Raw genomic sequence first — 15669 nt, 5'->3', positions numbered from 1 at the left:
GCACCGGGGACTACCTTTACCTCCTTTACCTTTACAAACATTCCACGTGGTTCTGGTACAGCTGATGTGGCCCAACTCTGGTGTACATCTTGAATGTATAGTTCAGCTCTGTGTCTCTTCTCCCTCCCCTGCAGATTAAAACAAGATGAAAGACACGCACGGGATGAAATTAGTAAAGTCCTCGAGCGAGAACGGGCTGCCTCGAATGAGCATTTGGGCAGAGCCCTTTTCAGAGAGAGAGCCGCAAGCGAAGAGGAACGCCTGAAAGCACAAATGTTGGTAAGTGCCACGGAGGGTTTTCAAAACCTGTAAAACTGTGAGGAGACAATGTTGATCCGCAGGAGGGTGAGCGTCCACTGGAGATGAAAGGTGGAAGCCATTGTTCTTGCTGTGAGGGGAGGGTACTTTAGAAGAGTGCCCCCCCCTTTATGGTTATGGCCCACAGTAGTTGAGGCTCTGTCTTGGTGTGCACCTTGGCAACATCCTAAGTGTGCAATTAGTGGTATGCTTGCAGGATCAAAGGGATTGCATCTTCCTGGTTCTTCGTCCTCAGTTGTGAGTTTGTGTGAAGATGGAGAAATGATATCATGTGCCACTTGCGTTTTCTCCTGTTTTGTAGGGAGATTTGAGAGATGTGCATAATTATGCTTTTTTGGGCAGGGGGCGGAACTGGTATTTAGAACATAAGAGAGGCCATGTTGGATCAGGCCAATGGCCCATCAAGTCCAACACTCTGTGTCTCATAAGAACATAAGAGAAGCCATGTTGGATCAGGCCAATGGCCCATCAAGTCCAACACTCTGTGTCACACAGTGGCCAAAATTTTTTTTTATATATATATACACATACACACACACACACGCGCGCACACACACATATATGCACACTGTGGCTAATAGCCACAGATGGACCTCTGCTCCACATTTTTATCTAACCCCATCTTGAAGCTGGCTATGCTTGTAGCCGCCACCACCTCCTGTGGCAGTGAATTCAACATGTTAATCACCCTTTGGGTGAAGAAGTACTTCCTTCTATCCGTTTTAACCTGACTGCTCAGCAATTTCATCGAATGCCCACGAGTTCTTGTATTGTGAGAAAGGAAGAAAAGTACTTCTTTCTCTGCTTTCTCCATCTCATGCATTATCTTGTAAACCTCTATCATGTCACCCCGCAGTCGACATTTCTCCAAGTTAAAGAGCCCCAAGCGTTTTAACCTTTCTTCATAGGGAAAGTGTTCCAACCCTTTAATCATTCTAGTTGCCCTTTTCTGCACTTTTTCCAATGCTATAATATCTTTTTTGAGGTGCGGTGACCAGAATTGCACACAGTATTCCAAATGAGAACGCACCATCAATTTATACAGGAGCATTATGATACTGGCTGATTTGTTTTCATTTCCCTGCCTAATAATTCCCAGCATAGTGTTGGCCTTTTTTATTACAATCGCACACTATCTTGATAGTTTCAGTGAGTTATCTACCACGACCCCAAGATCTCTCTCTTGGTCAGTCTCTGCCAGTTCACACCCCATCAACTTGTATTTGTAGCTGGGATTCTTGGCCCCAATGTTCATTACTTTGCACTTGGCCACATTGAACTTCATCTGCCATGTTGACGCCCACTCACCCAGCCTCATCAGATCCCTTTGGAGTGCCTCACAATCCTCTCTGGTTCTCACCACCCTGAACAATTTAGTGTTATCTGCAAACTTGGCCACTTCACTGCTCGCTCCCAACTCCAAATCATTTATGAACAAGTTAAAGAGCTTGGGACCCAGTATCGAGCCCTGCAGCACCCCACTGCTTACTGTCCTCCACTGCGAAGACTTCCCATTTATACTCACTCTCTGCTTCCTATTAATTAGTCAGAATTTAGTGGAATCACTCTCCATTGGTTTACTCATCTCGATGGCATGAAATTAACAGATCATCTGTGAAGATGTACTGCCCCATAAACTTCATTTAGACATTTCGGAAAATTTACTGTTTATAGAAGAGGAACTGCAGATTTATACCCCGCTCTTCACTCTGAATCAGAGACTCAGAGCGGCTTACAATCTCCTTTATCTTCCTCCACCACAACAGACACTCTGTGAGGTGGGTGGGGCTGAGAGGGCTCTCACAGCAGCTGCCCTTTCAAGGACAACCTCTGCCAGAGCTATGGCTAAACCAAGGCAATTCCAGCAGGTTCAAGTGGAGGAGTGGGGAATCAAACCTGGTTCTCCCAGATAAGAGTCCGCACACTTAACCACTACACCAAACTGGCTCTCTATATAGATGTATTTATCTGGACATATAGACTGAAATACGTTAATTGTTGTCTTTTTCTGTGGGCTAGTACACTATGTGGCTCACAAGTTTTCTAAATTATGTTATCAGCTGATTGAGGAATTTCCCTCTTCTCATTGGGGTAAAGTAATTCCAGGCTTCCAGGGTATCTCAAAGCTGTTTACTTGTTGATCGTAGTACTTTGATTTTGATATAATTATTTTTCTTCTTTTTGATTCTGTGCGATATTGGCTACGTAAGATTCTTCGATGCTATTCTGCTGACAGTGGCAGTTGAATTCCAAAGAGATTCTTTTATTCTTTTTAATGGGGAGGTATTGTGGAAGATTTTTAAATACATTTTTTGAGAAGATTTGTTTTTCTCTTTAGGGATTGTCCAGTACTATCACTTTGAGATGATTAACTGCAGTGTGTGTGTGTGTGTGTGTGTGTGTCTGTTCTTTCTGTACTTCAAAGTGTGAAGTCTTTCTTTACAAAAGAGGAAAAAAGATTTCTACATTTTAATATTGGAAACGGCGAAAACCGATGAACAATCAGAAGAATCTGATTTAAAAAAAAAAGCAGGCAAAATCAGGAATAGTGTGATTGGCAGACACAGAAGCGCACCAAGAGAGCAGAGAGAAGGAGATCAATGAGAAACCGTATGGAAGAAAATAGAAAACAGGCTAGAAAATAGGCTTTTGGCAATAGCAAATAGCTTAAATCTATTATGGCGAAGAATTGGAAATAGAGAAACACGTATGCAAACTGCGGGGCAGAAGGAAATATGAATTTGCAAACTTGAAAGTCAAGAGCAGGAAACAATAAAGATGAAAGTGTTAAATGCAACCATGGTCAAGAATGTTCATCAGAATCACATAATATACTTGGGGAAAGAATATTGTAATTGTCAAGAGAAGTCCTAGAATATTTATGAAAATATATGCAGTGTTGTTGAATGTCCGTTCTCAGGTCCGGTAGGCTCGGGCACTGACTAAATATAGTGCCAGCCTTTCATAGAAAAAGATCACCAGTCGTTGACAACGTATTGAACTAAGATCTGTGTTATTTAAACTCTTCAACTTTAAGATTAAAATAATGAATTATGAAGTTTAAGGGAAGAAGTTTAGAATTAAAGATGTGGCCGTACAAACTGCTCCCAGTCTTAACCACTGGATATCAGTGAAAAAAAGGAAAGACCTTAAAGATGTTTAATAGCACAATATAGAAAATGAAGAATTAATTATGATAAGAGTTTTTTCCTCTGAAATGTTAGGATTTCAAAGAGAAGATTAGGTGCAAGTGGCAGCGCCGGATCTGGGGGGGGGGGGGGGGAGAAGAGGGAGGTGCTTGCCCTGGGTGCCAACAGAGGGGGGGCTTGTGCCAAATTGGGTATGGGGTCCATCGTATTCTATGGGACCATAAGATAGAATGGCCCATATGGCTTGTGTATAGGAACTCCATAGAAACCAGGAGATGGGCAAGGAAAATAACAGAAGCCGTGGGCGATTTATTTGGACAGGTCAGTTTCTCAGGTTGATCCTGAGCTTCTAATAGGATGGTAGCTCAAGATGTGGTAAAAAGTTTAAAAGGTAAAGGTAGTCCCCTGTGCAAGCACCAGTCGTTTCCGACTCTGGGGTGACGTTGCTTTCACAATGTTTTCACGGCCGACTTTTTTACGGGGCGGTTTGCCATTGCCTTCCCCATTCATCTACCCTTTCCCCCCAGCAAGCTGGGGACTCATTTTATCGACCTCGGAAGGATGGAAGGCTGAGCCAACCTGAGCTGGCTACCTGAACCCAGCTTCCGCCGGGATCGAACTCAGGTCGTGAGCAGAGGGCTCCAGCTTCAGTACTGCAGCTTTACCACTCTGCGCCACGGGGAATATTTGCTGTGAATAAGTGTTGTTCAGTTGCGAAGTTGAGTGGACCAAGACACGGCAGGCCCTGCTGTCTTCCACCATCCTCTGAAGTCTGCTCAAATTCATGTTGGTTACATCAGGAATGCTGTCCAGCCATCCCGTCTTTTGCCGTCCCCTTCTTCTTTGGCTTTCTGCCTTTCCCAGCATCAGGGTCTTCTCCAGGGAGTGCTCCCTTCTCCTTGGGTGGCCAAAGGAGTGGTGCCTGACTCTTAGGGCTCTTTGTTTGAGAAATCCTAGAAAATACATGAGGTGCCAAAAGACGGGGGGAGAAAGGGGCGAAGATGACGAACCACTCCAATCTCACCTTGCCTTAGAACCTATGGTAGTGTCTTCCTTAGAATCAGTCCATCTGCAAAAACATTGCACTGTTCTCATTGCGTGTCTGATCAGGTGACAATTATGTGGAGATGCAGGAATGCTATGGATGTAATCTCCTGTTCCTTCCCCAGTAAAATATTTGGTAGAGTTCTTTGAAGGTCCAGAGGGCAATCTTAGACCTAATAGTTATAGGCAGGGCTTTTTCTATAGCAGGAACTCCTTTGCCTATTAGGCCACACGCCCCTGATGTAGCCAATACTCCTGGAACTTCCAGTAGGCCCTGTACTAAAAGACCTGTAAGGAATTCTAGCAGGACCTCCTTTGCATATTAGGCCACACGCCCCTGATGTAGCCAATCCTCCTGGAGCTTCCAGTAGGCCCTATACTAAAAGACCTGTAAGGAATTCTAGCAGGACCTCCTTTGCCTATTAGACCACACACCCCTGATGCAGCCAATCCTCCTGGAGCTCTCAGTAGGCCCTGTACGAAGAGCCCTGTAAGGAATTCTAGCAGGACCTCCTTTGCATATTAGGCCACACCCCCTGATGTAGCCAATCCTCCTGGAGCTTACAGTAGGCCCTGTACGAAGAGCCCTGTAAGGAATTCTAGCAGGACCTCCTTTGCATATTAGGCCACACACCACTGATGCAGCCAATCCTCCTGGAGCTTACAGTAGACCCTGTACTAAGAGCCCTGTCAGGATTGGCTACATCAGGAGTGTGTGGCCTAATATGCAAAGGAGCTCCTGCTACGAAAAAAAAAGCCCTAGTTATAGGATGTGTATGTTTCAGCTGAATGGTAGACGAATGATCAGAACATTTAAACGTCAGTTACCCCTGTGTGTGTGCGTGTGCGCACGCCCTTTCATTGTAGGCCTTAAGTGAGATGCTGAGCAACTTACCCGTCAGGGATCCTTTAGTTTTTAGCACCGAGCAAGGTGTCGTGCTAGGTGTCTTGTAAATTCTTCTTGTAAGCTGTGCACTTGTATTGAAACATGCAGATCTATCCGCAGCGTTGCTAGGAGACAAGCTGTTGCATCTTATTGGGGGGGGGGGGGAAATGAAAGTGCTAAGCCGAAAACCTGGCATTTGATGCTTTCATTTTTCATGCCCCGCTTTGTGTGAGTCTGTTGTGATTGTTTGACTTTTGCGCAGCATTTGTCTTGTTTCCACGCCTTCAGTTCTTCGTAGAACTAGGAAAGCTACTAATTACGATGGATATCAACATCCTCCGGTACCAGTGGTAGGGTGCCTCTTTAAATCAGTTGCTAGGGAGCACAGGTAGGTGGATTCTATTGCAGTCTACCTGTTTGTGGGCTTCCTGCAAGGCAGCTGGTTGGCCACTGTGTGAACAGAATGTGGGACTGGATGGGTCTTTGGTCTGATGCTGGCCCTGTATAAATCGATGGTGCGGCCTCATTTGGAGTACTGTGTACAGTTCTGGTCACCGCTCTTCAAAAAAGATATTATAGCATTGGGAAAAGTCCATAAAAGGGCAACTAGAATGATTAAAGGGTTGGAACACTTTCCCTATGAAGAAAGGTTAAAACGCTTGGGGCTCTTTAACTTGGAGAAACGTCGACTGCGGGGTGACATGATAGAGGTTTACAAGATTATGCATGGGATGGAGAAGGTAGAGAAAGAAGTACTTTTCTCCCTTTCTCACAATACAAGAACTCGTGGGCATTCAATGAAATTGCTGAGCAGTCGGGTTAGAACTGATAAAAGGAAGTCCTTCTTCACCGAAAGGGTGATTAACACGTGGAATTCACTGCCACAGGAGGTGGCGGCGGCTACAGGCATAGCCAGCTTCAAGAGGGGATTGGATAAGCATATGGAGCAGAGGTCCATCGGTGGCTATTATCGTATTGTTGGACCTCTCTATCTGGGGCAATGATACTCTGTATTCTTGGTGCTTTTGGGGGGCACAGTGGAAGGGCTTCTAGTGTCCTGGCCCCACCGATGGACCAGGTCCACTGATGGACCTCCTGATGGCACCTGGGTTTTTTGGCCACTGTGTAACACAGAGTGTTGGATTGGATGGGCCATTGGTCTGATCCAACATGGCTTCTCTTATGTTCTTATGTGACACAGAGTGTTGGACTGGATGGGCCATTGGTCTGATCCAACATGGCTTCTCTTCTGTTCTTTTCTTCAGCATGGCTCTTCTTACGTTCTTATGGATACCATTTGAATCCTCCGGAGACGCGGTGTATAAGCAGAGCCTAACACTGAACTACTTTTTATCTTAAAAGTTTGAAAAATGGGAAAATGTGTGTTGCCACTAGTTTAATACCTTATTAGCAAGAGCCCAGCCCAAAAACTGTTTTAAGAAGATTGATCTAGCGAACCAGTGGAATAAATGAGAAGATTGCGTGTTGGCCTTGCACACAGAGTCGTATTAGCTTTGCTCATCCGCAGCCACATTTATGTGCTGCCACCCCTGGGATTTTTCTTCCTGTACCATTTATTTTAAAATGTCAGAATATATATATTTCTTGATGAAATAATGTTGTGGATAGCCAAGGCTCTCTTTCTGGAAGACGCACTGGCGTTTTATGGTGTGCACTCATGATAACTTCCCATCGAGCTGACCTCCATGAAACTAAAAGGCAAACTTTTGACCTTTGTAAGGTTGCTTTTAAGGCGGTATCGAAAAATCGGAAGATGGGAATTAATGTGTTCAAGTCGCTTCAGTCGAGAGAGGGCATGTCTGCGTGGGGCAGGGTGGATGCTTTCCCATCCGCAAATCCTGCAGCCTCTGCATTGGCACCTGCAAATTAAATTTAGAGACAGTTTGGCGTAGTGGTTAAGTGTGCGGACTCTTATCTGGGAGAACCGGGTTTGATTCCCCACTCCTCCACTCGCACCTGCTGGAATGGCCTTGGGTCAGCCATAGCCCTGGCAGAGGTTGTCCTTGAAAGGGCAGCTGCTGTGAGAGTCCTCTCAGCCCCACCCACCTCACAGGATGTCTGTTGTGAGAGGAAGGTAAAGGAGATTGTGAGCTGTTCTGAGACTCTTCGGAGTGGAGGGCAGGATATAAATCCAATATCATCATCTTCTTCCTTGAAACGGCAGCTTCTGGGAGAGCTCTGTCAGCCCCACCCACCTCACAGGGTGTCTGTTGTGGGGGAGGAAGGTAAAGGAGATTGTGAGCCGCTCTGAGACTCTTCGGAGTGGAGGGCGGGATATAAATCCAATATCTTCATCTACCTCACAGGGTGTCTGTTGTGGGGGAGGAAGGGAAAGGAGATTGTGAGCTGCTCTGAGACTCTTCGGAGTGGAGGGCAGGATGTAAATCCAATATCTTCTTCTTCTTCTACCTTTACTTCTCTAACAATTCTGTAACCAGTTCTCTCTTCATGAATTTTTCCGTCTCAAAACTACATGCGGACGAACTGGATTTACTCTTGTCGGGGCAGCTTTAAATGCGGTGACATTGCCATAAATAGTGTATTGACATTCCGTCACCAGAGTCGTTACGAGTGTCGGGGTGAGCTATGGAGAGCATGGAGTAAAAAAACAAAAAAAAATCCATAGATAACCAAAGTGCACCCGGGCAGTTATATTTCCATCTCTGTATAATGGCCTCGCATTTACAGTTAACGTATTTGCTTCATCGCTTGGACTGAAACAAGCTGTCATTAAGTCCTTACATGTTGGGAAGCAGGTTTATTGAGTTGCCCATGACGTTAGACTAATTTCCTATTGAGGAGGCAAAGAAATATAGTTCTGTGATTTCCGTGCGAGCCGTAATGGCGAATGTTGCCGATCGTTGGAAAGAGCAGTCCAATGCAGCCTTTGAATTTTGTCCTGAGGTCAAGTGTCTAATTTGCTGTTGCTCCATTATTTTAAAACCGTATGATGCATCTGACTTGACGGCTGTGTACCATCTTCCAGACAGTGAATGAATCATTGGTGGCCCAGCTGTGATGTTGTCCCAGCTCATCACAGTAGCCCAAGTCCACACACATATTCCAGCCATCATAAGAATGTAAGAAGAGCCTTGCTGGATCAAACCAGTGAGGGCCCATCTAGTCCAGCCTCCTGTCTCAAACTGTGGCCACCCAGTTCCTCTGGAAGGCCAAAACAGGGCATAGAGGCTGAAGCCTTCATAAGAACATCAGAAGAGCCTTGCTGGATCAGACCAGTGAGGGTCCATCTAGTCCAACCTCCTGTCTCACACAGGGGCCAGCCAGTTCCTCTGGAAGGCCAAAACAGGGCATAGAGGCCGAGGCCTTCATAAGAACATCAGAAGAGCCTTGCTGGATCAGACCAGTGAGGGTCCATCTAGTCCAACCTCCTGTCTCACACAGGGGCCAGCCAGTTCCTCTGGAAGGCCAAAACAGGGCATAGAGGCTGAGGCCTTCATTAAAATGTCAGAAGAGCCGTGCTAGATCAGACCAGTGAGGGTCTATCTAGTCCAGCAGGAGTGGCCAGCGGTAGCTCTGCAGATTTTTTTTTGCCTACAACTCCCATCAGCCCCATCCAGCATGGCCAATGGCTGGGGCTGATGGGAGTTGTAGGCAAAAAAACATCTGAATAGCTACCGTTGGCCAACCCTGTAGTCCAGCATTCCATCTCACACAGTGGCCAACCAGTTCCTCTGAAAGTACAACAGCAGGGAATAGGGGCCGAAGCCTTCCCCTGATGTTTCCTCCTGGCTCTGAAATTCAGAGGCTGACTGCTTCGGATCTTATCCTCGGCTGCCAAGTGGAACAGCTCCTTGCCCTCCTCTAAATGATATTCCAAGAGAGCAGTTGTGTCCCCCCTCAATCTCCTCTTCTCCAGACTGAACACTCCCAAGGCCCTCAGCCTTTCCTCAGCGGGTTCTTCCTCCAGGCCCTTGATCATCCTCGTTGTAGGTGATGTGAAAGACCTCTGCCTGAGAGCTTGGAGAACCATGACCAGTCTGACTAGACAGTACTGATCTTGATGAAATGATGGTCTGATTTGGTATAAGGCAGCTTCATGTGAGAGTTCCATTCAAGAGAGGAGCCATGGCTAGGTGGTAGAGCATCTGCTTGGCATGCAGAAGGCTTCAGGTTCAATCCGTGGCCATTTACCATTCAGTATTTCACAGGATCAGAATACCGCCCCCCAAATGTGTACTTAATATTTTACTTATTTATTTGGAAAACGTGTATGCTTTCCCTGCAAAGGCTAAACATATGGAGCAGAGGTCCATGGATCAACATCTGGAGCACAGGTCCCTCAGTGGCTGTTAGCCACAGTGTATTGTTGGAATTCTCTGTCTGAGGCAAGTGATGCTCTGTATTCTTGGTGCTTGGGGGAGCAACAGTGGGAGGGCTTATAGTGTCCTGGCCGCACTGATGGACCTCCTGATGGCACCTGATTTTTTTGGCCACTGTGTGACACAGAGTGTTGGACTGGATGGGCCATTTGCCTGATCCAACATGGCTTCTCTTCTGTTCTTATGTGACAGAGTGTTGAACTGGATGGGCCATTGCCCTGATCCAACATGGCTTCTCTTCTGTTCTTATGTGACACAGAGTGTTGGACTGGATGGGCCATTGGCCTGATCCAACATGGCTTCTCTTATGTTCTTCTGTGACACAGAGTATTGGACTGGATGGGCCATTGGCCTGATCCAACATGGCTTCTCTTATGTTCTTCTGTGACAGAGTATTGGACTGGGTGGGCCATTGACCTGATCCAACAAGGCTTCTCTTAAGTTCTTATGCTCATGCACAGTATAAGAGGCATACTCTGTACTGATCCAGGTAATTGTTTTCCCTATCTTGTTCTCTGGATCTGTTTCTGTAGTCCTGAGTGGTAGTTTCAGAATGCTACAGAATGGTTGCTAGCAGATGGGCAGTTTGGGATGCATGGGAGGCTTCCGAAATTGAGCATCCTAAAAGAAGGATCCTAAACCTTCCCTATGCTCCTCCGCAAGCCCTTCCCATCCTATCCACAGTGTGACTTGTAATCAGATGGCTTTTGCACACCATCCCTACAGCTTGGTTTGGGTTTCTTTTTTTCCCATTCATTTTTTGGTTCTGCGCCAAAGCCTCACTTGCGCGCTTCCGCATCCAGACACTAGTGAGGCGACTGCTGTGCAGCTCAGAGATTTGCCACCACTTCGGAAGCGGTAGCTTTTTGAGCTGCTCTGAGGATGCTGGAGGATGGGTTGAGTATAAGATGGGGACAGGCAGCAGATATGCTCGTTTGGATAGGTTTTTCTAGTCCAGTGGTGTCAAGCATGCATCTCAGGGGCCGAATCAGGCTCCCAGAGGGCTCCTATCAGGCCCCCGAGCAACTGGCTGTCATCTGCTTCCTTCTCTCTTCCTCCCTTCTGCATCACAGCTTGTTTTGCCTTGCTTGCTCAATTGCACAGGAGCTACAGACCAAAACCTGTATTTTCTCCTTTGGCTGAGGCTCCTCCCTTGGGGAGGAAGGGGGGAAGACAGAGCTTGCTTTCCCAGACTCTCTCTGAGCTACTGAGCCAAGCTCCTCTTCCTTCTGTTGGCTGAGGCTCCTCCCCTTCCTGGTTCCCTGGGGAAGGAAGCAAAGAGCCAGAACTTCCTTTGCCCAGTTCCTTGGATCCCATAGGAGAAATATAAAGAAAGCACCATTAAGACCGACGAGTGCTAATGTTTTATGCATGTTTTAAGTTATTTTTTTTAAAAAAAATCTTGAATGGTGTTTGTCTGCGTCCTTTATAAAGTTTATATCTCTGCTACCTAAGCTTAAATAGGAATACACACGGGCCGGCCTGACATTGGCTGAGCCCGACATGGTCTCATTTATGCTCGATCCGGCCCTCATAACAAATGAGTTTGACGCCCCTGTTTTAGTCGGTTTCTGTGTCGTCTCTGTGTCGCCTCAAACTGCTCGTCTGTAAGCATCCAATGACTTATCAGAAGCAGTCCTCGTTCTCATCTAAGTAGGCAGCCGTGTTGGTCTGAAGTAGTAGAGCAAAATAGGAGTCGATTGCACCTTTAAGACCAACTTAGTTTTATTCAGAACGTCAGCTTTCGTGCGCCCTCTAAGCACACCTCATCAGACGAGGAATCCGGCACCGTGAGCAAAGCCATACATAGCTGAGCAGAGCCATACATAGCTGGTAGGCAGTGGCCCAGAATGCAACATGGGACAGATTTAAGAACCAATGACATTGAAGTAAAATTATCCAGTAGGCAGTGGCTTAGAATAGTACAATTAACAAATCGAGCAAACCTTTGAGCTGAGTAGCATGAGTGTGCGAAAGCAACAAAACAGTGGTATGTCGAAATGTGAGAGCATCTGTAAGTGAATCTTTTGCTATGAACCTGGGCCAAAAGGAAGGCATTATTAGGTTTTCCCATCCAACTAACCCACCTTTAAACATGCAACATCTTATTCATCTGTTGATTGCTGCTTTAGTCCCGAGATGTCTCCTGATTCTCTGCTGACCCTTTTCCCCTCTTCGTCCTGCGCTTGCTGCCTATTAAGAATGACTTGGCAAGCAAAATCTCAAAGGGCAGACTCGCTAAACGAGATACAGGCGCTATCTCTTAAGACGATGCCGGTTTGTTTACAAGCCGGCGGTATTTTATTACATACCTCATTTAGCCCATTCATCATTTTAATAGAAAATACACCATTCTGAAATTATTTGAGGAAAACTACATCGCCCCAAACAGAATGTGATTAGTTGTTCTAGACTTATCCAAGTGGGGAAAAGCAAGAAAAAAAACAACAACCCACGCCTGGTGCAACTAGAAAGTTCAGCATTGGATATTTGCAGTGTGAAGGAAACAATGAAGAAATTAGTGTTCACACTTGACAATTAGGAGTCAACCGGGAGCAATATTAAGCCCAATTACCACGTGTGCCTGGTTGCTGTTATTCTGTTTCATTAGGTGTCTGTAATGCTTGGAACTGAAGCTGGCTTGCCAAATGGGGTATAAATCTAGGTCCGATTCTAGTGGAATGCACAGCACCGGCTTGAGAGTGCGTGGCGTCCTAGGCAGACTGGTGACCTGCCGCCCCCCTCTTCAGCAGCCCCTGTGCCTCGCCCCCAGCGGTGCTTTGCCCCGCGCCTCCTCCTCCCTCTCCAAGGAAATAAATTAAATGAATTTTAACAGGGATAAATGTTAGGTTCTGCATTTTGGTAGGAAAAATCCCATGCATAGTTATATGGCGGGGGAGACTTGTCTTAGCAGAAGTATGTGCGAAAAGGACCCAGGGGTCTTAGGGGAACATATGCTGAACATGAGTCAGCAGTGTGATGCGGTGGTTAAAAAGGCAAATGCAATTTTGGGCTGTGTCGACAGAAGTCTAGTGTCCAGATCATGTGATGTGATGGTATCGCTTTACTCTGCTCTGGTAAGACCTCACATGGAGTATTGTGTTCAGTTTTGGGCACCACATTTTAAGAAGGATGGAGACAAGCTGGAATGGGTCCAGAGGAGGGCGATGAAGATGGTGAGGGGTCTGGAGACCAAGTTCTATGAGGAAAGGTTGAAGGAGCTGGAGATGTTTAGCCTGCGGAGGAGGTGGCCGAGAGGTGATAGGATCACCATCTTCAAGTACTTGAAGGGCTGTCATCTAGAGGAGGGGGTGGAATTGTTTTCTGTTGCCTCAGTGGGTTGAAATTAAATCAAAAGAGTTTCCATCTCAACATGAGGAAGAACGTCCTGACAGAGTGATTCCTCAGTGGAACAGACTTCCTCCTTGGGAGGTGGTGGGCTCTCCTTCCTTGGAGGTTTTACCACAGAGGCTAGATGGCCGTCTGACAACTGTGAAGATCCTGTGAATTTAGGCGGAGGTATTTGTGGGTTTCCTGCATTTTGCAGGGGGTTGGACTAGATGACCCTGAAGGTCACTTACAATTCTATGATTCCCCACCCCAGGTCTATTTTAACTCCCAGAAGGGCGATCGAGCACCTCCTGGGCTGTCTAAAGGCGGCTCCCCCCGCCCCGGCTGATTGGTGGATAAAACTGTACCGTGAGCTGACTCAACACCCGGGATGGCCAGCGGCAGCACGAACCAACCAGCAGCAGCACGAACCAACCCGAAAGGGCGCCGCTGACAAGTGTTGGCTTGGCAAGGCAAGAATCCAATCAGATAATTCCTCTTCCTCTTGGCTGGCAAATTGCAGTGGCCCTGTAGTCTGACCCCATTCCCCCTCCCCCCCACCACAGTTTGTTTCCATTAATGTTGTACCCTGGATGGCCCAGCCTGGCCTGATCTCATCAGATCTTGGAAGCTAAGCAGGTTTGGCCCTGTCTGGTTTTTGGATGGGAGATCGCCAAGGAATACCAGAGTCGGGGCGCAGGGGCAGGCAACGGAAAACCACTTCTGTTCGTCTTTTGCCTTGAAAGACTAACAGACTGAAGAACACAAGAACATAAGAGAAGCCATGTTGGATCAGGCCAATGGCCCATCCAGTCCAACACTCTGTGTCACATAAGAGAAGCCATGCTGGATCAGGCCAATGGCCCATCCAGTCCAACACTCTGTGTCACAAAAGAACATAAGAGAAGCCCTGTTGGATCAGGCCAATGGCCCATCCAGTCCAACACTCTGTGTCACCTAAGAACATAAGAGAAGCCATGCTGGATCAGGCCAGTGGCCCATCCAGTCCAGCACTCTGTGTCACATAAGAGAAGCCATGTTGGATCAGGCCAATGGCCCATCCAGTCCAACACTCTGTGTCACATAAGAACATAAGAGAAGCCCTGTTGGATCAGGCCAATGGCCCATCCAGTCCAACACTCTGTGTCACATAAGAACATAAGAGAAGCAGCAAAGATGAACAAGATGCCAGATAGGTGTTGGAAATGTAAAAAGCATGAAGATTCTTTCTACCATATGTGGTGGACTTGTGAAAGGGCTAAAATGTTTTGGCAAATGATTCAGCAAGAGATTTCTAAGATTTTGGGATATGAATTCAATAAAGTGGCAGAGACTTTTCTGCTGGGATTACAAATGGAAAAATTTCCAAAAGAAGGCAGAACTTTAATATGGTACTTGCTCTCAGCTGCTAGGACATTGTATGCGCAGCTGTGGAAGCAAGAAAAAATACCAGAGAAATGGGATTGGATTACAAAAGTTATGTCATGGAGTGAAATGGACAAATTAACAAGAAAATTAAGAGACTATGATTTGGAACTTTTTAAGTTGGAGTGGAAGAAATTCAGAAGATACGTAGAAAAAGAGTGGAAGATAAAAGGACATTGGATAATCTTTGACAATGATTAAGGTTTTTTAAAATAAGAATATAACTGTTGGTTGTTGTTTTTTTCTTTAATAGTTAAGTGTACCTTTAATATTTGTTTCTTTTAAGTAAATAACACTGGCGGGGGTCAAGTAACGGGGGAAGGGGAGGGGGAAAAGTAAGATATGGGGTAGAAAGTTTTTTCTTTTACTTTAAGTTTTTATAAGTTGTAGAGATAGTTTTGCTACCATATGTTACTAATAAAATTGTTTATTACAAAAAGAACATAAGAGAAGCCTTGTTGGATCAGGCCAATGGCCCATCCAGTCCAACACTCTGTGTCACATAAGAACATAAGAGGATCCATGTTGGATCAGGCCTATGGCCCATCCAGTCCAACACTCTGTGTCACACAGTGGCCAATATATGTGTGTGTATATATATATATACACACACATATACTTACATACATACACATACACACACACACACACACACACACAAACACACACATATACTGTGGCTAATAGCCACTGATGGACTTCTGCTCCATATTTTTATCCAATCCCCTCTTTAAGCTGGCTATGCTTATAGCTGCCGCCACCTCCTGTGGCAGTGAATTCCACATGTTAATCACCCTTTGGGTGAATAAGGACTTCCTTTTATCCGTTTTAACCTGACTGCTCAGCAATTTCATTGAATGCCCATGAGTTCTTGTATTGTGAGAAAAGGAGAAAAGGACTTCTTTCTCTGCCTTCTCCATCCCATGCATAATCTTGTAAACCTCTATCCTGTCACCCCGCAGTCGACGTTTCCCCAAGCTTTTTAACCTTTCTTCATAGGGAAAGTGTTCCAACCCTTTACTCATTCTAGTTCCTCTTTTCTGCACTTTTTCTAATGCTATAATGTCCTTTTTGAGGTGCGGCGACCAGAATTGTACACAGTATTCCAAATTGATTTGCCTCAACTAGGGCCAGGGCTTTTTCAGTCCTGGCCCCG

General features: G+C 46.0%; 1 protein-coding gene across 2 annotated transcripts in view; it reads left to right on the top strand.

Annotated features, from left to right (window-relative positions):
* The window catches only part of CHCHD3 (coiled-coil-helix-coiled-coil-helix domain containing 3), a 476827-nt gene that overhangs the window by 134341 nt on the left and 326817 nt on the right, over positions 1-15669 (top strand). For both annotated transcript variants that reach the window (XM_060246014.1, XM_060246013.1), the window contains exon 4: positions 135-279. In XM_060246014.1, coding sequence (XP_060101997.1) covers positions 135-279 — 145 coding nt within the window. The remainder of the gene's footprint in view (positions 1-134; positions 280-15669) is intronic.

Source organism: Heteronotia binoei, chromosome 8 (assembly GCF_032191835.1).
Source record: "Heteronotia binoei isolate CCM8104 ecotype False Entrance Well chromosome 8, APGP_CSIRO_Hbin_v1, whole genome shotgun sequence".
Taxonomy (NCBI): domain Eukaryota; kingdom Metazoa; phylum Chordata; class Lepidosauria; order Squamata; family Gekkonidae; genus Heteronotia; species Heteronotia binoei.
The sequence above is the reverse complement of the archived record's forward strand: the minus strand, read 5'-3'. Positions and strand labels throughout refer to the sequence as shown.